This window comes from Echeneis naucrates, chromosome 7 (genome assembly GCF_900963305.1).
Source record: "Echeneis naucrates chromosome 7, fEcheNa1.1, whole genome shotgun sequence".
Taxonomy (NCBI): Eukaryota; Metazoa; Chordata; class Actinopteri; order Carangiformes; family Echeneidae; genus Echeneis; species Echeneis naucrates.
This window is the reverse complement of record NC_042517.1, coordinates 12,430,967-12,452,755: the sequence shown is the minus strand read 5'-3', so window position 1 is coordinate 12,452,755 and position 21,789 is coordinate 12,430,967. Positions and strand designations below refer to the sequence as shown.

General features: G+C 40.4%; 2 protein-coding genes across 2 annotated transcripts in view; one reads left to right on the top strand and one right to left on the bottom strand.

Annotated features, from left to right (window-relative positions):
• Window positions 1–15,087, bottom strand: part of scn8aa (sodium channel, voltage gated, type VIII, alpha subunit a) — a 41,108-nt gene extending 26,021 nt beyond the window's left edge. Inside the window, exons 1-6 of the mRNA XM_029506243.1 lie at window positions 14,921–15,087; window positions 10,607–10,943; window positions 6,090–6,208; window positions 4,497–4,586; window positions 3,421–3,549; window positions 2,520–2,611 (exon numbers count right to left, since the gene is read on the bottom strand). Coding sequence (XP_029362103.1) covers window positions 2,520–2,611; window positions 3,421–3,549; window positions 4,497–4,586; window positions 6,090–6,208; window positions 10,607–10,885 — 709 coding nt within the window. The 5' untranslated portion in view covers window positions 10,886–10,943; window positions 14,921–15,087. The remainder of the gene's footprint in view (window positions 1–2,519; window positions 2,612–3,420; window positions 3,550–4,496; window positions 4,587–6,089; window positions 6,209–10,606; window positions 10,944–14,920) is intronic.
• Window positions 15,088–16,048: 961 nt separating this feature from the next.
• Window positions 16,049–20,288, top strand: LOC115045659 (transmembrane protease serine 11D). The gene is made up of 5 exons (XM_029505445.1): window positions 16,049–16,115; window positions 16,502–16,685; window positions 17,445–17,722; window positions 19,659–19,801; window positions 19,897–20,288. The coding sequence occupies exons 1-5, from the start codon at window positions 16,049–16,051 to the stop codon at window positions 20,134–20,136; spliced, it is 912 nt and encodes a 303-aa protein (XP_029361305.1). The 3' UTR covers window positions 20,137–20,288.
• The last annotated feature ends 1,501 nt before the right edge of the window (window positions 20,289–21,789 follow it).

The window sequence follows — 21,789 nt, the reverse complement described above, 5'->3', positions numbered from 1 at the left end:
ACAGGAAAACATCTAAACAAACAAGTTGGTGAATTTATAGAAGTGAAATTTAAAGTAAATTTAGATATAAGCATATACAAATATATGCTGTTACATATAGGTAGTAATACATTTTGGACAAAACTGACAGATTACATATATAAAATCTCTAGAAACATTACAAACAATAAATATTTAGGAGCCTTCCCACTCCTTTCACATTTGTCCAATAATGTTATAAAGCTCCAATCAAAACTACTGACTTTTTGCCAGAAGAAATTTGGATTTCACCGCCAATGATGGACACAATGGAAAAAAGAGGGAGAAGGCTGCAGAAACGTGAGAGGAAATCTGTAAGAGAGCACAGCAGCACAAAGACGGGCCATGAGAGGGACTTGGGCACAGGCAGGGGGGCTGGAAACCGCATGCAGGTCATTTAAACTCCAAGGCTGAACAGGAGCAATTCAATGCCAGTGCCAGTGAGGGCACCTTCTTGAACTGTCTTGTATAAGATGTTGTTAGGAAAGCACTGACTCCCCAAACCGCAACCCTGCAGTCAAAATCAGTTTACCTTCCAGACAGGCATCCTCTGGCAGCGTTCACACAGGTCAACAAGGAACTACATAGTGGAAGCAGGATGACCCACACCCCCTTTCCTTTTTGGTCTCTATAGGTATTCCGGTTTTTCCCAGCTGAACTCATTGTATTTTCTTGAACAATATGCTCTAAATTTAGGATTATACATTCAGACAATTTCCATGAGCTTGGCAGAATAGAGACAAGTAAAAATTTTTATTTAAACTAAAACTTATTTTCCAGAGTCGTATTAAATTAAATCAACGATGTGTTGAAATATGTCATTATGTATGTCACTCCAGGGTCTTATTGAATTATTGTTTAAAGTTAAATATGAACTGATGGTTAGCTTAGCTCAGCAAACAGATCACGAGGAAGCAGCTAACCTGGCTCTGTTGAAAGGTGAATAAATATGCTTGCAGGTTTGGTTTATTCACACTATATGTGTTTTGTTTCAATGTGTGTAAAATATAATAGAATAAACATCAGTTTACATTTTACAGGGGATCATGTGTAAAGACTGTTCCATAGCTGGTGTCATTAGATTTACCAACTGAAAGCCCCTTTAGGACCTGCTTTAGTCCCCTGGTTGGCATCCCAGCCCAGACAGAGCAGCTTTTCATTTCTGGATGAAGAAGGTCAAACTTATTCCTGCTGTTATCTAGTCTCTCAAATGCCCATAAGCTTTAGTAGACTGCTAACTAAGTGGACCATTTAGGAGAAGACAAGTCATTTGATAATCAATCACAAAGAACAGTCCAAATGGGTTAGAACTAGAGTTGTTATGGCGCTATCGTCTCATTCCTCTCAACTTCCAACAAAAAACAAAATGTCAAATTATTACTCTTAGTAATAATAAGTATAGTAATAAGTATAGTTAAAAACTAAATTCTTACCCCCTTTCAGATGCTCTATTCAGTCTTCTTATCTCATTTTTACAGCTAATGTACCACTTCAAAAAGCCCTCTGCTGTGGTTCGTTATACACAACTTTCTCTATTAATAGACTGATGTAGTTAGTGTAACTGTCACTCCAAAAAGTCAATAGGTCATTCATCCATCCCATCTAGATTCCCAACCTCTACAATCTGAGAGCACGGTTTCTTTTTCTGCGTGGTATATCATTCAAGTAGGTCATAGAAAGAAAAGAAAAAGAAAATTCAATCAAATTAAAAACAAGAGGGCAAATCAAACTTTCAATGCCATTTGTCAGCCAAGCTCTTGGTAGGCTAATATTGTAAAAGCAAGTGACTGAAAAGCATCATGCAGCATAAGAGATATGTTCACAAGCTAGGCTTGGCAGTCTTCATGCATAAATAATAGGTATATTCTATGGGATGTCTGTAAGAGCTATGCCACTTCTCATATGAACATGTACACATACAATTGTTTTTGATTTCAAAAACATGGGATCCTCTCCTTCCAATTGAAGCACTCCAATGTGCAACAAAATTACTGATCCTTAAAATTATACTTGGACTTATACTTGGACATTCATTTTGTAATACAGCAACTAGATGAATTGCTGTCAGTTTTGAGAAGCTATAATCTATTCTCAGCTGATATATATCAATTATAATCACCATTTTTCTATACGAGAATATTCTAATCGATAATTTGCTTTGATGTGGAAAAGGATATTTTCTTTTCTTAAGCTGAAAGCTGGTGAAAGGAGTGGGTTTGTAAAGAAAAACAAAGCTGCCTTAGATAGAAGCCTCATAATGATTGCGCTACTGGGGCAGAAGAGAGTGCAGACACTTTGGATGGCCCTAGAGGAGACTGCAAAGCCTATCAAAAATGTATTAGTACCATTTTTGATAATTTTGGAGGAAAAATAAATCAAAAAATGGTTGTCTCCAATTTTTTTTTTTTTTTTGTTGCTTAAATCATACTTGTAATCATAATAATAGTGAGTAGAAAAGAAAAGGTGAGAGGATCAGCCTTAGTGTTTAAACTGAGTCTCACCTGGAATGACAGAGATAGTTTTCAATGCTCGGAGAACTCTGAATGTTCTCAGCGCAGATACATTGCCCAGGTCCACAAACTCTGTTATATATCTGAAATAGGGGAAGGATCACACACAGAACAAACACGATGACAAAAACCACACACGCCAAGAGCACAACACCACCGAACCAGGAGGAAACGACGCCACTCACAGAGCCTGTCCACTGAGGAGAAGGGTGGAAGGTAAAAGGAAAGAAAGACACACACACCTAACACCGACCCCGCCCCACCATCCCCCACCCCATCCTGTCTTACCTGGAATTACAGAAATAGTTTTCAATGCCCTCAACACCCTGAACGTGCGCAGAGCTGAGACATTGCCTAGGTTTACAAACTCTGTTATATACCTGCAGGATCAAACCACAGTTACAACAGCTCATTATTTACATGCAGATATGAGGTGAAAAGTTAAATTCACACACAGATGGGCCATGTGGCACGTCAGCAAACAAAGATGATGGTGACATGGTGCTGATGTATTTGCTCATATGGAGGCGTAAGGTACTACATGGCATATTTTTATTGGGAGAAAATATTGGGCCATGTATTGGTTGTTGCCCACGACTCCAGGAGATTGAAAGAGAAAAAGGCCAAATGACAGGGAGAGTTAGATGAGGACGATAAGTCAGATGAGCTGTGGGTGTTGTCAGGGAGGCCGCACAGTGTCAGATGGAAACCTTCAATTCCCAAAGAGAAAGACCAAAGGAGTCTCAGGAGATGGACAGAAAGGAAGAAAAAAGAGACGGCATGAACAATCACCAGTAGTACTGTAAACTCACTTCCCTTGCCCACCCTCTTTATAATTGTACACGACTTCATCTCATCATCCACTGTATTTGATCACAAGAAAAATACTTACGCCATCGAAATGACCATGAAATCCAGCCAGTTCCATGGATCTCTAAGGAATGTAAACCCATCTATACAGAATCCCCGCGCAGTGATTTTTACAAGAGACTCAAATGTATAAATTCCTGTGAATGTGTACCTGAAAGACAAAAACGTTGACAGAATCAGTTCACCGGACTGGATCAAAGCTCACTTATATCTGAATGTCTGCAACTTTGTTAACCGTTTTAACATTAAGGAAATTACAAAGTTGAGTATGGGACTCAACAAGATGAAGTCAGATAAAACTACAATATTTTTTACAGAAACTCTGAATTGTAAATGCAGTATGTGAAACATAAAGTTGGCATAAGAGTCAGCTCCAGTTTGTGCCATTTTCTGTTTTACAACATTAAATGCAGATCTAAATAACACATTTCCAAAAAATATTAGTGATCTTTGAACATGACCAGCCAGAGGAGTGTTTTGATCTAAATTTCTATCAGGGACAGTGCTAATATGCTCATATTAGCAGATGCATCACAATCGGCATTTTTGTTTAATGTCTTCATGAAAACATTTGTTTGGCAGCACGAAATACACAGTGCAGCTGAGGGTCATTTGTTTTGTTGGTATTTTGTACATTCATAAAATTCTTTTCAGCTCATGAATGGTAAATTTATTTTGGTCCTCTAAGTAGTTGTGAAGATACTGCAGGAAAAGTCAAGGGATCAAAAGCAGGATTTATTTTCTGGGAATCACAAATAGCCTTTTCAAAATTTAATGGAAAACACTGACTTATTTTTGAAAAAAAAAAAAAAAGCTAAAATCACAGAGCCATATTGGTTTTAAGATCATAAAAATATTCCTTACATCTTATATTTTCACATTTTCATTCATAATGAATTAATCTTTTACTTCTGTTTTCTAAACAACAAAACCACTGCACAATTTTTAAGCTAAGAGTCTGTTTGCTCTGTTTTTTTTTGTGATTTTTCAAAGATCACTGGGATTGTATATTTCACATTTGAATATAACAATAAACACTGGCAATATCTAAGGGCATGCCTTAAAACCATCACATGAATATATTAAAAGTGTACTCACTCTACTTGTTTTGACCACTCGGGAGGATCACTAAAGGTCATGAATATACAGTTGGTCAAAATAGTACACATAATGATCATGCTGAAAAGAGTGAGGAACAGGTTAAGGAAAATTGGAGAACAGGATAACCACATATATCACAAACATTGTGACCATCAAACCTCACTAAAACACGTACAGGGCCTATACTGTGTGTGTACATTGTCATTTGTTTGATCAGGTCAGTCCTTGCTGTCTACAGCATATAAAGGGTTAATTTCATAAAACCTACTCATAGCTCTTAACAAAGGGTGGTTATGTGTGTCCAGCCCCATAAAGGCCATTATTTCCCCAATGAAATATTTAAATGGTATGTATTTAGTGGAAAGAGAAAGGCCTGACCAAAACTAAGCCTGCGTATTAAACTTGCGAGGCTGACAGCGCAGAGAAAGACAAGGAAAACCCCAGCATTAGCTTTAACCGAAGGTAGATGGGTCCCTTCAGCTGGTTAATGGAGGAAAAGTGGATGGAAGTTATCATGTAGGGACAGGAATATATTCTGTATCGTTCTCATTTTTGTTGTCAGCATTTCTGTATCTGACAATCAGTACAGATATATAGCCTACATAGCAAACTGCCAACAACAGTACGTTCATCAGAGTGGAAGGTGGGAGCAAAGACATTGATTTAAATTCTGAATATTTTGAACTTTTGACCATGCATGACATTTGCCATAGTTTGAGTTATTTGACATCTGGTGGGGTGAGGTACTTCTACATAATTTTTTCAGTCAGGCTTGGCACAAAAACACACCACCAAAAATTAATTTGCAGCTCTGTCCCTGTTACTCGATAAGCATATTTTTAAAGCTGTTTCTAAGTTTCGTGCAATAGCAGTATATTGTTCTCCAAACTCTTTGTATCCCATTGCTCATCTCTGCTTGAGACTAGCAGCTCTAGGCTCCATTAGCTGTTTCTAAAGTAGCACAAACAACTAACACAAATGCCTTTTGCCTAAATTGGTCAATAACTTTGATGAAGAAACATTTTAAAGATGAAAAAAGGATCATTGTAATTCTGGTTTTGCTGCATCTATTTTAGTTTAGTATTTATATTAGTATATCTGGATGGATTCCATTATAAACTGGGGATTGGTTTCCTTTTCATCTAGTGGTAAATAAGTACAGATCTGGGCTACATTATGGAAATTGTTCTTCTATCAGATGCATTTTATAATCAAAAAACTTTCCTCCCACCTCAATTCTTTGTGTGGCAGCTTGGTCCAAAGAAGGACAGCCTTATTAAAATGTTCAGGCTGGACAGATATCTATCCATGGTGTTAAAACGTGATGGGCTTCTAGAGGACGTTTAACTTGATTACTACCAAGGATGACTCATCTTTTTTGCAACCCTTTTCAAGGACAAAATGGCTACTGTGTGTCTTCTTGTATCCACTTCCATGTAAGGAAGTTCCTGACTATATCATTTTCAGTAGCATCGGTCACAAGAAACATCAATAGCTGCGCAAGGAGAGAGACAGAACATATCATCATGAATAATACACATGAACGAGAAACTCTTGTCTCTGCTGTTAAGATGCTTTTTCAAAGGATATGAATGTATCAAAATTTTAATAGCTATTCGCCTAACCAGATTAAAAGGACTTATGAAGTACAAGGCAGGTGTGGCACTAAAACGGAAGATTGTCTTCCCTTTATTTAGCACTATAAATGTCTGTGGAGAGAAAAAGGAAAGAGAGGAAAGGAAAGTGTTAATAAATAACAATCAGATAAAAATACATGTACTGCATTGACTGTAATTGAATGCATCCAGAAACTGGATTGGACACAAAGACTCAGTTCTCCATACACATATATAACTCATACATATGAGATTATTTATAAAAGATAATGTGTGCGTTTGCTCATAAAGTAGTACACTGTGTCACAGAAAATGAGCTGAAACATGTTTGAACTTCGTGAAAATGGCTGCCAGGTTGTTTCTAATTTTGGTTTGTTGTCCCAGTCACTCAGCACTATCCTGCCCATCATGGCTTTGGTGGTTTCAAGAGAAGGAAACTAGCAAAACCGAGGGGAGCTGGCAAGCCTCTTTCTGTGGATAACCTCATAATTGTTTAAATAAATCATGGTGATTTGCATGAAACTTTAATGAGACTCTGCATTTGCACAAGTGATAGGGGCTCTTTTTGCTTTTAACAAGGCATCCCTCACTACATTAAGCCCTACAGACTCACCATGCTGAAGGGTGGAGACGGCGAAGAAGGGAGGAGGAGGAAAGAAAAAGGGGAGAGAGACATACAATACAGTAAAACACCTCATGGTGCTGTCACATGACTGTGACATTTAATCTGTACACTTCCAACAGACATGACGAGTAAAATGCTGTAAAGTAGAAACACAGATCTCTTTAAAAGAAACATGGAAGAGAAACAAAGAGCATTTGTGCCTGGAGGACAAGTTTGTCACATGACCCAGTGATATTAATTTGACTGAAATCTTCAGCCAGCTCAGATCAAGCCACTCCAGTGAAACATGGTTGGATAATCTTACTCCTCAGCTACTATTTTAGGTCAGAGCAGCAACCTCCACCCTGAGTGTTAATACTTCCAGAGATATTATCAACTTCCCCAGTCAGCGCCGTGGTCAGCCTTAATGACACACTTGGAAATGCCCCAATTTCCTGTAGCATGACATTTATGTTACATATAATCATCACACACACACTGTATGTTGTGTAAGCATGCGTGGCCGACACATAATCTACTGTGCACACAAACTATCATCTAGAAGCTCAGAAATGGGCAACCGATGCTCGCGTTCACACACGCACACACGCAAACACACACGACAGCTTTATGTGGGGAGCCTTTTTTTGTAATGCATGACTAAACTACTGCAAAGCTACTGAAAATTTCATAATCCTGAGCTGAGCAAAGAGGAGAGGGAAGAGATGCAGAGCAAGTGAAGCAGATAGGCAGCCAGCAACTGTGGCAGCAGCAGGCTGAGGAGAAGCCAGAGTGAGGGAGCTGGGAAGAAGATGGAGAGGAGGGGGGAGAGGGGGATGGGTGGGAGACAAGTAAAGAGAGCGAGAGAGCTGCTTCAACACACAGAAGCTCCAGCCATCAGGCAGGGCTGCAGCCTCTGCATCTCTGAGGGCCGCAGCAGCCATTCAGAGAGCCCCCGTCTCCCGCCCCTGTGGTAAATCGCAAATGGACTGAATTTTATGGTGCCTTTTGCTCGAGAGCCTCACACACACACATTAATAAATTGGGGCTCAGCTGCCATGCTGGCTGCTCACCTGCTCCTTGTCATTGGTAATTAGTATTATCAGAAAATGTTTGGATGCTTATTCTTGTTTAGAAAAAGTCTGGATATCTGTATAGATGAAAAACTGACCACTTTGCAAGAGATTAAATCTAGTTTACCATCACTGTCTCTAAGATAATCACTGTAACACTCAGAGGACAACTGAACCAATTCTTCTTTAGACCTGATGAACACACATTTTTAGTGTGGTAATGTATTTTTCTGTCAGATTTTATTATAAAAAAATCTAAAACTTTCTCATTAAGGTAATGTGTCCTTTTTGAAGCTTCAGGTCTTCAAAAAAGAAAAAATCCAAACACATTTCAGCTTCTGTGAGAAGGAGAGCAAATGCTCACATGCATCCTTGCACATTTCATCCATTTCATCCCTGTCCTCACTTCATCTGTCCTTCCCTCCCTTCCTCTGTCATTGTTCCAAGCGCCTCTCCTTCAAAATGATTTGTTCCACCAGCTATATACACCGGCACAGAGCTCGACTTGGCCTGGCTCAGCTTAGCATGGCCCAGCACGCTTCAGCCATCGGCGAGGTGGGAAGGGCTTGATGCTGCATCATCACCCAGACAGTCTGCCAAGACCCCCCCCATCTTAACTATGCCACAATCTAAAAGAGCAACAACTAAAGATTTGAGGAAATGATGAGCAGCTTACTTTAAGGGGATATTTCCCCACACACCCCACCCTCTCCTCCCTACAAGTAACATACAACGTTCCCCCATCAAGGTCACAACCTGATCTGATGTTAGATCCACAGCAGCATTTGTACCCATTGGCCTTAGAATGAGACTAGATCGAGGGCCATAATTAGATTTGCCTGAAGCTGAGGGCTGGCAGGACTGATGGATGAAGAAGGCAGGAGCTGAGGCAAGAAGCACAATACAGAACGAAGCTTGCATGACTCAAATACATCTTTGGCAGTAAAGCGTGGGCATGTGCGGAATAAAAGACAGGTGAGCTATGTGTTGGTGAATTAATTTATCACCAATTCTATGTATTGCTGGACATGTTCTCCACATTTGAACCATGTCTTCTTCTCGTGTGCTGGACTATTACATTACATAACAGTCACTGAGTAAAGACAGGGAGATATGAGACAGAGACGGACGGACACACAGATGTACAGAGACAGATGAATAGTAGGGAAAGCCTGTGCACCTAAATGAGTGTGCACACGCACGCACGCACACACACACACACACACACACACTATAAATACATTTTAACTGGTAATGATGGCTTCAGGTGGGATTTAGATATATTTTATGGTATACAGTACGGACAGTTATAAAACCCTGTTGTCAAAAGCACAGCTGTATTTAAAAGATTAAGTGATTGGAAGAGTCCATTTTGAATTTAAAATAATGCTATTTTTGTTACATAATTCTTTGTTAAAAATAGACAACAAATGATGTTACTATGGTAAGAGATTGTAGACTCATTGCTCTGTCCTGTTATAAACATTCCAGCTTTAAACTGATCTCGGTACACTTTTTATCTTGATTAATGCTCATGTAAATGACAGCCATTTTACAATAAAGTAGTCTAACAGGTTCACACCCATAAAGAAAACATTGTGCTACAATGCACAACTGGCTCAGATTATTCAAAATGGCTGTATATTTTAGTTTCTAACTTCCCTCAGTCTTCAAAGCACAGTCTGTCATATCTGTAAGTGATGGCCGTATATTTTACGTATCCTACACAAAAAAAGATTTTACCAGCAAATGTGAGATGAAGCCTTGTGGAATTAATACAGCCTCCTTTACAGTTTTGGTTGACAAGGACATATTATGATGTTATTCAGGGGCTCTCAAGGTCATCCAGTCATCCACACACTTAGATGTTCCTGAAACCCCAATGAGACGCTGACCTCCTCTAAGACAACCAGCCAGCTTTTCTTTCCAGCCACAGATTAATTTTCAAGTATTAGACAAATCTGTGGCGTGGAACAACAATTACCACATCTGACCTTTTCCCCAAAGCCCTGTGAGATAACGCCAACTTTCCACTCAACAACTCAAGTGCTAAGCCCATCACACTCCCCAAAAGCCTTTGAGGAGGAGAGCATATTTACATTCTGCATCCTAATTAGGAAATTGCAATAACTGTAAAGACGGCCCACCTAGAAACAAACTATCACAGTCGCCTTTGCCCGCGTTAATTCAGCCATTATGCATGACTCACTGTGACATCATGAGGCTGTGTGTCTACTGACCATTAGGTGAAAGAGTAACGAGCAGGTTTGGGTTTAACTGCTAGGCATCAAATATAAAGTGGGAGAATTATAAAAATGAGGTGGGGCTTAAAAATGTTCTAAATAATGGGCTTGGTTCTTGTAGAGATGCCACAATGTCATTTAAAAAAAGAGAAAGGAATTAATGACAGATTCCAATGACAAAAAAACTTTGCCATCGACATAAAAGTGTTTTTAAAACAACATAAAAGCTAGTCAGTAAAGTTATCATCATGCTACGTAATAATATTGAGGTTTGTAGAATATAAAGCAGCCATTTGAGATCTTGGAAGTCTGAGGTAGAGGGACAAATACTATCAATAAAGTGGATCATGTAAAAAATATGTAATACTTCTGTCAAAGTTTTTGGAAATACATGTTTCAGGACATTTCCTTAATTTCATAACAATATAGCTGTTTTTCTACAAAACAGCTTAATTTAACAAAAGAGGACACGATTCTTAAACGTTGAATTGTGTTGATTCAGTATCCTTTAAATGCTACACACGCACACACATATTTTGCTTATTTAGTCTGTGTGTGTGTGTAAACTCACTTTTTGAGAGTTCAGGTAGTATGGGTCCAGATCCTCCAGTGGTACCGCCACCATTCCTGGAGGGATGTCCCCGTAGATGTAGGGCAGGCTCTTCCCAGCCTCCAGATCACTGTTGGGCTTGGGCTTGTTCTCGTCGTCATCGTCGCGGTAGCTGCTGTCCTGCTTGGGTGGTTTCTTGTTCTTCTCCTCATTGATGCGCTGCTCGAGTGCTGCCAAAGATTCCAGAGTAAACTTCTTGAAGCTATCAGGTCCTGGTGGTGCAAGAAGGGGTGCAGCCATATTTTCATCCTGCAGCTACTTGGTCTTTAGGTTTGTACCATCCACAGTAGCAGCTCTGCTGGAGGAGCAGACACAAAGAGAAAAGGTCAACAGACAAGCCATCCTGTACAGAGATCATGACCACAAAATGAGCGCTTACAAGAGCTTACAACTGATGAAATATTCACAATGTAAGCAACCTTAGTGCTTCCTTTTTTTTATTAGATAAAAACATAAGACTTATATCAGACTTCAGATATTGCTTCATGTAGAGGAAGAGATTTAAAAGATGTGACAAAACATGAGCGGAAAGATGAAAAACACTCTGGTGAAATCATGTTCATTAATTTACATATCGAGTTATGAAGTCCTGAGCATAAAAAATATGAGTTAAAGGCAGAAAATATGTATAAATGTCTTTAGCTCATGTAGTAGATCAATACAAAGTACAACATAAATCACTGCCTGAATGTTGAATCACTTTGCTGGTCCTCAACAGCTCAGATTCATGGCAAAAACACAACCACAGCTGTTTAGTGCACCTGATTGTAAAATGTAACAAGATACACCACGGACATGTTCCGTTCATTGTCTATTTGGCATCCACATTCAGGGAGCGCTGTGAAGTTCAGCCGCTAAGGAGATGCTGAAACGCTGCTCAAAACAATATTTCAGTCATCTTTGTCTCCAAAAATAAACTAAAAATATAACAATAATACAAAACAATATTTTCACTCACTTTATCAGTAATGACTGATTTAACAAAAACAAGCTTTATCTTGTGCTACATGTCTTATAGGTACAGGATTTGTTTTAAAATAGTGAAGGAAACTAACCTAATCACATATTTACAGGTGAAGGTTCATGACTTGATAAAGGCAGAAAGGAACCAAAAGGTGAAGCTCAGTGTAAATGACCCCAGAGGCACCAGAACTAAACCATAATTGTATATAAATACCATCTTAGACCTATTGTCTGGTTAACCAAAAAAGAGAGGCTGGTTAAATGACTAGTTAAGACTGAGATGATGTCCATTTGATCCTCAAGGATGATTCTGGTTGGACGGCACTGTGGGCCAGTGTTAGCACTATCACCTCACAGCAAGAGTTCTGTGTTCAAACCTGGAGTCTTTCTGTGTGGAGTTGGCATGTTCTCCTTCTGCCTGCTTGGCTCCGTCTAAAGACGTGCACATTTAGATTAATTCATGTTTAGGTTCATTTGTGCCTGTAATTTGCGAAGGTGAGTGATTGTCTGTCGCTATGTGTTGGCCCTCTGACAGAGTAGGGACCTGTCACCAAAAAGGACTGGCTCCAGTGACCTTTCACTTATCAGCTGTGTAGATAACTGATGGAAATATTTTCCCATATTTTGGGTGTAAACGACAGAGACAAATAAAGCAAGTTATTCTTTATATTAAAGTTGAACAGATTTTTCTGTTTTTCAGCGTTTTCATATGAAAAGTCTCACCCAGTATTCATACAGATAAGAGTTTCTGTAACATGAGCACTGATGATTTTTTAAATCAACACTGGCAAAGGAAGAAACACCTGATCACACATTTTACTGGTTATTCATATTAACATATTTTATACATACTAAAATTTGCACATTTAGTTATTTGCAGAAGCAGAGGAGCAGAAAATGTTGGTTTAATTTTATATTTTATATTTGATAGCTGAATTTACAAAGTTTATTGTTGCAATATTTTCTCATTCATTTGTTAACTATGTAAAATTACTAAAAAAAACATGACAGTTACGAAATTTTGATATTTTTCATGAACTAAGCTCAATCTTATGCTCAGACACCAGTTTAATGGTTGAATTATTTATGATGCCAAATTTCTTTTGCCTCCAGTCCTAGAACAAATCCTCGCTCGTGCACTAAACCTCTGACAATGAAGACAACCGGAACGTTTAGGAGTTTTGCTCCCTATGATTTTCTTTTGAATAGCTGCAGAAAGGCTGACACAAAACATGACAAACTTAATGGCTGCATGAGTCAGTGGAGCCTTTATCCAGCACACTTAGATGTAAAAAGGGTATGGTGGTTACATGACAGCTGTTCAAGATGCAGGACATTTCAGGGTCAATGTACTAATGTGAGGCATCAGTGAAGGAGAGAGGAGAGAGCTAGCAGGGAAGAAGCAGAAAAAAGAGCCACACCTGAAACTGGCAAAAAAATGACATTTGAGTTTTGGGGGCCACATTTTTTACACGGTAATGCTGTCATTTCATTTGCATTCCTTTCAACCCATTTCTATTCCAAACAAATCTTTGTTAACCAGGCAAGAGCGGAGAAAAGAAGGGTGGATGCATAATCAGCCATATCTGAAAAACGAGGCCTGGCACTTCCCCTCTTGCATAACAACATCTAATTGAAAATGCTGGACATTTAAAACAGACGTCTGACAGGAAAGACTCCACTCTCTCTGTCCTGGTATGGGGAGGTGCTGTGGGAAGGGGGGGGGGGGCAGTCACAGAAAGCATGCAGCCTGTGAGCCAAGACGTCTGTTATAAAATGGACCCCGGAACCTCGCAGTCACTGAGCCTTCTGCTGCTCTGCTGGCGCTGTCCGCTTCAGCACCACAAGAACGCACGCGCACGCACACGCACACGCGCGCACACACACACACACACACACACATAAACATGCACATGTGGGGTTGACGGAGAGGGAAAATCATGACCGATCTGTCTGGGGAAAAAAACGCGTTTTGATCTCCAGCAGGCCTGCACGGTGCGCTCTGCGCTCGACGCCCTCGGGCCTGCACTCCATCCTCCGAGTCTCTGGGACAACAGTCGTCTTGCTGTGTCTCTGGCTCAGACACATCCCGACCTGACGATCCGATCGTTTTCACCCGGGGGGGGGGGGGGGGGGGGGGGGGGGGGGGGCAAAAGCACCTTCTGGCACCTTCTCGGTCATTTTCTCCTTTTCAGAGACACAGCACACAGCAAGAAAAGGATACTTGTTTACTAAAGCTGTTCATTAAGAAGCAGAGGGGGCCTGTAGACTCCCAACAGCTTCCACTGAACAGAAAGGTCCTGCTCGGCCACAGAGAGGATCTGGGGGGCCGGAGCCGGCCGGAGCCGAGGCGCTTTGCTGCAGTGGCTGGCTGGTGTGTTGGAAATGTCACGCTGTGGTTAACGCAGCCATGCGATTGTCACAAGTCACCAGTGTGATGTCGATGCAACATAAAGGAATCAGCTCAATGTGCCCCTCCTGTTACACAGCACGAATTAAAAAATGCTTCAGAAAAAAAAAGAGTTTTTTGGTGCTAGTGGAGGAGGGGGTGGAGGGGTGGAAGGATGGATGGATGGATGGATTGGGGGGGGTTATTCTGTGCGTTTTTGCGCGTTGCCTTGAAGGATCTGCACCACACCCGTGGAGCCATGTCGACTGCCAAATCAATACAGGCTCTATCTGCACACAGGAGTCTGCAGCTTGGACAGCAGCAGCCACACAACACACGGTCCGCAACACAATAAATAAGAGCAGCAGACAACACGGATGGTGCTGCCACACCAAAATAACAAACAAACCAACGAACAAAACACAGAGATCACCTGGAGGTGAATATGCTGGCCATTGCTGACAGTAGGAAGGAAAAACGGGCTACTCACATAGCATCTGTTTTCCCGGAGCCGAGAGCATCATCCTGAATATCCCGACGGCATTAAAAAAACACAGAGCGAGCACAATTTGGAAGAACACCTCTGTACGGCTTCTGTTTTTTCAGGGCTGGCTCCTACCTGCAGCCTGAACTACCAGACATTTCCTCCTCACAAATGTCTCAGCTGCTCGTCGAACGGTTAATCCGATAAATTCCTCCCCATCGACAGAAAATGATGGATAAAAATATTCCCCCCCCTCCTCCGCGCTGCTCTAGTCCAGCCGGTGGGTGAGCTCAGACACCCGGCTGCCAAAAAAAAAAAAAAAAAAAAAAAAAAAAAAAAGCTGTGCAGCTCTGCGACATTCAAGCACAAGAAGACGGCCGGAGGAGAAAATGAGCCCTCACCTTTCATCCCCCACCGGTTAGAAAAGAGCCATACTCACCGTGTCGGTGTTACAGGGAATCCGGAGCGCCGCGGCAGGACTGCAGATGTGGGAGAGGTTGGGGAGAAACTGCGGTTGTCGCCATATTGTTGCTGCCTTCTTCGCCCTCAGCTCGCCTGCATAATTGATGACTCTCAGCAGAATGTGAGGGAGTGTCGGCGGTGCTCGGTGAAATCCTAAAGGTCATCCAGGCCTGCAGCACAGAGCGGCCGATCCGGGTCCAGGGACCAGCCTCAGGGAGACCGAGCAGAGGGAGGAGGGGGGGGTGCAGGGCCGTCCCTCACAGAAACCCGGCTGGAGCAGTGAGGGGAGTTTAGGAGTGCAGGAATTTATTGGTTGGTGTTGGTCGGAGAGATTCCCAGAAGATCACTGTAAAGAGGGAAAGAAAAGAATGAACAGTTTATATAAACATATATTATGATGCATTAGGTTTTATCTCATTTGTAAAAGAGTAAATGAGTAAATGTAAACGTTATAAATACACACTGTAACGAAAGTGTATTGTCCGTTTATATATATATATATATATATAATATATATATATATATATATATATATATATATATATAATATGTTTATATATTAACGCAGATGGGTTTGGTCCGTATATATATATATATATATATATATAATATGTTTATATATAAAATATATATATATATAATATGTTTATATATATATATATATATATATATATATACGGACCAAACCCATCTGCGTTAATACCTTCTGGGCAGTTTCTGTGAGGAACAATATTTTCACAGAGGGAATATTGAAAAATATTTACATTCATAATTTCCTCACCCCCCCTCCCCCCTCCTATATGAAAATAGACAGTTGCTAATCTGGTAACCTGCCCCCTTTTCTTTTTCTTACATAATGTGTGCGAATGGAACTGAATGAGTTGAAACATTTAAAAAATAAAATGAGTCTTTAACTTTGAGTGACTTTTTTTTTGTTGTTGTTCACAATTTATTTATGAAGACATTGGCTGTTCAGTTTTTGGTTTTTTTTTTTTGGTCATGATGTCATTACAATCTTTTTTTGTGTCTCAGGACGTGCACATGACATCATTGGTTGGAGGGACGTGCAGTTGTTTTTGTTTTTGTTCAAAAAATAAAAAAGCTCATGGAGCTGAAGGGGCTGCTGCTGGTTGTGAGTGCTCTGAGTTTGGCTGCACCGACTTCACAGTACAGTGAGTACAACCAGGAAGTTTCCTTCATTTCTAGGCCTCAATCGATTGGCTGAATCGAATCAAACTGCCTAATGACTTTATCACAAACCACATAAGTTATGAATCTAGAAGCTGCGCATAATGTTTTTCTACATTATGTCTAGAAAGTGTTTTACAAACTTTTCCTTTTTAACCTAGCATATATCGCTGATATTAGTTAGATATTAGTTTGCAATTGAGACCATTAATCAGATATAGATAAGATAAATCCAATTTTTAACATACTGTCATAGAGCAAACTCCAAGAAATTTAATTTTACTAACAGATCACAGTCTCTCTCTCACACACACACACACACACACACGTATGAACTAAACTGCTGAAAAACTTTTGGATTGTGTTTGAGGTTGCGGGCAACGCTCCCTAGTTGCCCCCCCAGGTCTGTCACGGATAATAGGGGGCCAGGAAGCTCATGAGGGGGCCTGGCCCTGGCAGGTCAGTATCCAGATCCAGTCCAGGCATCACTGTGGGGGGACCATCCTAAACCACCTATGGGTGCTCACTGCCACACACTGCTTCTACAAGTACCTGTGAGTATGACACTGAGCTGCAGCCAGTCACATCTACAACTGTGCACAGAAGGTAGACAAAATAAAATATATAAAATACATTTAATGAAGGTTAACAAAACCTCATGAACAAACAAATTTAGAGACTCCTTGACCTTCATACACAGACATTTCCTCAGCCCCAAAATGTTTGCTGTCAGGGCAAGCCAACTCTGAAACCAGACACCTGAGGAAGTCATGCTCTCAAAATCCATATCCAACCTGAAATCACTCCAAAATACCCATTTTTGTCAAAAGAGTTGAAACTTTTTTTCTGTCATGTTTATAAGAACATGTACAGGAATCGTCATGCTTAGTAATTTGTATTCAAACTTACACATCTGTTTGAGATGTCTGAAGAATCTGGGCACAAACTCGTGACCATAGACAACATGGGAACAGCGCAGATAGATCTGTGCTTATTATCCGGCCTGCTGGATTCAAACAGGAGACCAGATCTTGATGCAAGCAGGAACACCAAAAGCTGTGGTTAGCTGGAAAAGTTCCACAGGGAATTTAAAAAAAAAAACAACAAAAAAACAGGTTGTCGAGAGAACAAACCTGTGTTGAATGTCATGATGCATGAATACATAATTGGCTGCAAGAAACACAAACGTCTTGTTCAAATCTGTTGTTACATGAGTCTAACATACAGGTTTGTTCATTTCTGTTTTCAACCTTAGACAAAGCATCTTAAAATTTGTTTAATTTAATTTCCATCTCCTTCTGTTTTGTGTCCAGCTGGGTTGGCAGGGCCCATTTTCGTGTGTTGGCAGGACTCACTGTATTATCTGCCCCCGGAGATCATGTTCAGAGCCGCTCCATCAGCGAAGTGAGAATGCACCAGGACTATGACGACACCACGTATGACAACGACGTGACGCTGCTGCTCCTCAGCTCGCCCTTCAACTTCACTGACCATGTCCAGCCTGCCTGCACGCCTCATAATGTGACCCACGAAGTTGCCCTCAACTTCAGCCACTGTTTCATCTCCGGATGGGGGAGCTCCTATTACAAAGGTCTGTTCCAAGACTGATTTTGCAGCATTAATCAGTGTTTCATAGTGACTTTTCACACTGAAGTGTGCTTGAATGAGACCCCGTCTCCCTGCTGGCTCCTCTGACTGATTTGTGAAGGGACACATTTCCACTTTATAAGACATTCACATTTACTTCCTTTTAAAAGCTTCTGTACAGAAGAACTGCACAGAAACCTGAAGAGAAGTCAAGTTCAACTTAACACTCAGAGCAGTAAAAGGCATTTGGGTCTGACCTTCAGTGGGGTAAAGTCAACAAAAAGTGATTGGGACTAGCTGGTCAGAAGTTAGCATCAACATGTCATGTGGCAGCTCTGAGAGCCGCTGGCTGGCATAAAGCTAGAAAGAGTTACAGGCAGATATCCACCGACAGCCGACAGTCTGGTTCAGCAGGAAGCGGCTGAAATCTGCCAAAGGGCCTCCAACACCCCACCGAGGTCCAGGCCACGTCCAAACCTTTAACAAAAAACAAAAACAAAACACACACAGAAATCCAACACACCAGGCAGAGACACAAAACCAGAGGAACCTGGTCGATGTTTGAGGCGAACACGCTGCTGAACTGAGCTCAGCTCATATCAACATGGGAGCTACACAGATTCAGAACGGTCTCAGGGGCTCTCAGGTGCATTTCGGACTTCATAAAATGTAACTTTGAGGCACACTTGTACTATAAACTCACGGAGCATACGGATTGCTGAATGCGCATTTACGAAACGTGTACGTTGAATTTTGAGACTGCACAACGTCACCATTGGCTGATAGAGCTGTCCATGTTTCTGATTGACAGATTCATCAACCAATAAGGTGCGTTTTGTTTCAGCCAATCGCATGGAGAGACTTAATCACTCTTAAACCACGTGACCTTGTGTTACTTGCCTTTGTTTATTGTTGCCATAACGACAACGTTAACAGTGCGGAGAAATCTAAGGAGCCACGTGATTTGGCTGAAGATTTCGTAAATGCGCATTCAGAAATTCGTGTGATCCGGGAATTAAAAAGTGTGCCTCAACATTACATCTGTGGAGTCCGAAATACAACCACGAAACAAAGCGTGTGCATTCATGAAAAGCCCCGCGAGAGTTCATGCTGACTCCATACAGGTGTGAAGGAAGGAAGGAAGGAAGGAAGGAAGGAAGGAAGCTAGACAAGACAAGGGAATACATACACACGCTTCAAAATAAAACAGGAAGTAGCCATAATAAACCATGTGAGCCTGCAAAGACAAAACACTGCCCTCATTTGAACACAGGCACATTTTATTGTATTAGCTGTGAGAAAGAGCATCTGCAATTTCATCTTTTTCACTGTATTTTATATTAAAAATACATCAAATTTTCTGTGCCTTGGCTGATTTGACCATTTCTATGTTATTTGGTTTCTCTTATACTTGAAATAATTTTATTCTCTTTGTAAACTCTTTATTTGAATGATTTATGAGACACTAAAATGTTGTCATGCATAGCAATAATCATATTGCATGTGTGATTTATTCTAGTGTTTGTGAGCTGGCATGACTGTTCCCACAGAGACATGGCCTATAATATTATAGCATCACTTTAGTGCATTTACGATCAAAACATTTCTATATTTATAGGTGAGAGCAGAAGTTAGAACTATTGACAAATACATAGGTAAACACTTCTATCTGCTCACGCAGCATTACAGCCTGTCATTAAATATTTAAACGTGTATGAAAGCCCCTGCGACTCGACCCCAGATAAGCGGATGAAGATGGATGGATGGATGATTTATGAAAGCTTAATAGAGGAATTTAAAGTAACAGGTTGGCTTCTCCTCCTGCTTTTCAAATGTTGCTGTCACAGATAATTGCTTTAGGTAAAGTATTATATAGTATATTTACATGTCAAATGCATATGTTAATGACACTGAAAATACTATTGTTGTGTTTGCTGTAGGCAGGCAGTTGAACAGATTACAGGAAGCTGAGGTGGAGCTGGTTGACAGGACAACGTGTAACCTGAGCACTTGGTATAATGGCCTTGTCACTGAAAACATGATCTGTGCTGGACAGGAGAGTGGGGCGGTTGATGCTTGTCAGGTGCTGATTTTTGTGCATTTTTTGTGACATGTGTATCAACTTTGCCCCAGGTTTCAGATCCGTATGATATTCCCTGCCGTTTATGTCTGTTTCAGGGTGACAGCGGAGGCCCTCTTCAGTGCTACAGTGAGGATGAGGAGAGGTTTTATGTGGTCGGAGTGACAAGCTTTGGGGAAGAGTGTGGACTTCCTCACAAGCCAGGCGTGTATGCGCGGACCAGCAGGTTCGCAGGTTGGCTGAAGACAAGTCAGACGTCATCAGCATCTGCTGCTGCACACAGACCAATCACAGGACCCATCTGTGCTCTGCTCACTGCTGCTCTGATGCTGCTCTGAAACAGCAATAAAGACCACTGCTGAACAAAGTGTTCAAATCACCAAAAATCTCAGCGTGAACAGCCAAGTCTAATTCTTTTTTTAGCCATTGTGATTAATTAGGGCAATGGCATCCAGTCTCTTTCAGCATTAGACCAGTTCTTGTTTTGACCTGAGAGCTTTCTCAAAGGTGCTTGGCACAACACCCCTGACCAAACTCTGCATGAGGGTATTCTGGAGTATTGCTTTGAAAGCATCCTCAATTTACTTCAAAAAATACTTACACAGCGCTGAAATATTAAAATGTTACATATATTTTGATCTTTTAAAAACCTGTTACTCATTAAGAGGGAAGCTCAACTAAGAAAAGAGATAGAACATGATGGAAATGAAAAAAAAAAAAACTATCATGACCACGTTTCCCAATAGAATAAACAATTGTCATAGATATAAATGTTGTGTTTGAAGTTATCCATTATCCATTAATTTACATTTTATTCAAAATCCAATAAATGCAGCTATTATCTCAGTGGTGAAATGATCATTTACAGAACTGTGTCCAGGAAACGACATGCTTGTTTAAATGGTTTAATGCACTTTGACCAGCAGTCAAAACTGAACAACATGATTCACTCTTCACACTGCAGTTAACATTCACATTCATTCACAGTATCATCTGCACCATGATCTGATGAGGAACGCATTTTAGGGGCTTTTAAGTTGTAACAAATGGATTTATCAATGAGCACATTAACAAGGCTTCATATATCAGTTTAAAGTCATTATTAGATAAACCATGGCAGTGTTACAAAACAAGTATTACAGCAGGTATGATCTCAACATTATGGATTATTTGACACTGAAGTGTAAAAAAAACAAAATGTATTAACTTATTGTAATGTTAACATTTTTATTTTGCATTACTAAAAAGGAGAGAGAAAACCAGCCAAATGGAGTTTTCAAAACTCGTCCATCCAAATAGTTGATCAGTAAACCCTTTGCAAAGGCTGTTTTACACCCTCATTCAAACATTTGAATGTGAATCCAGGAGCTGATTTCTCTGTCAATCTTACATGAATAAACAATGTCTGAAGGGTAAAGTTCGAGTAAAAGCTGTATTAAAGATGTGAATATCTGTATATTATCATAAATAATAGGCAGATATGGTCTAAACTGAGAGAAACAGCACTGTGACATATTCACAAAGGCAGCCATTTTTTTTTAGACTGCCACCTGGTGGAAGGAACGTGCTCAAAGAAGAGGCACAAAAAACTCTGAAAAAGCTTTTTTTTTTTTCTCCTTTATTTGACGTGAAACACATCCAATGACAGTGTGACAGTGTTTTGTCAAGTAAGACATGTTAGAAGTTATCGCACCATTGACTAGTTCAGAATGTCTTTGCTGCAGCTCGACGATGCATAGTGAACAGACAGTTGTTGAGGTATACATTGTGGGCCCTTGAGATTTTTGACATTTGCGTGAAAGATCCTAATTTCAATACCTCACATGTACATTTACATTTTGTGCTTAGAAGAACTTTGGAGGTTTGAAATGCCACTCACATGACAACTTGAAAACTGAAACAAATATTCAAATGGAAACTGTTGCATTGTCCTCGTGAAATTGCCTGTTGAGAGCCTTTCCATCAGATCTGAGCTGATGAAAACTGATGAC

Coding starts and splice junctions, on each gene's coding strand:
- LOC115045659 (XM_029505445.1), top strand. CDS start 16,049: ATGGAGCTGAAGGGGCTGCTGCTGGTTGTGAGTGCTCTGAGTTTGGCT. Junction 17,723..19,658: donor GGGGAGCTCCTATTACAAAG/GTCTGTTCCAAG, acceptor TGTTTGCTGTAG/GCAGGCAGTTGAACAGATTA. Junction 19,802..19,896: donor GGGCGGTTGATGCTTGTCAG/GTGCTGATTTTT, acceptor TGTCTGTTTCAG/GGTGACAGCGGAGGCCCTCT.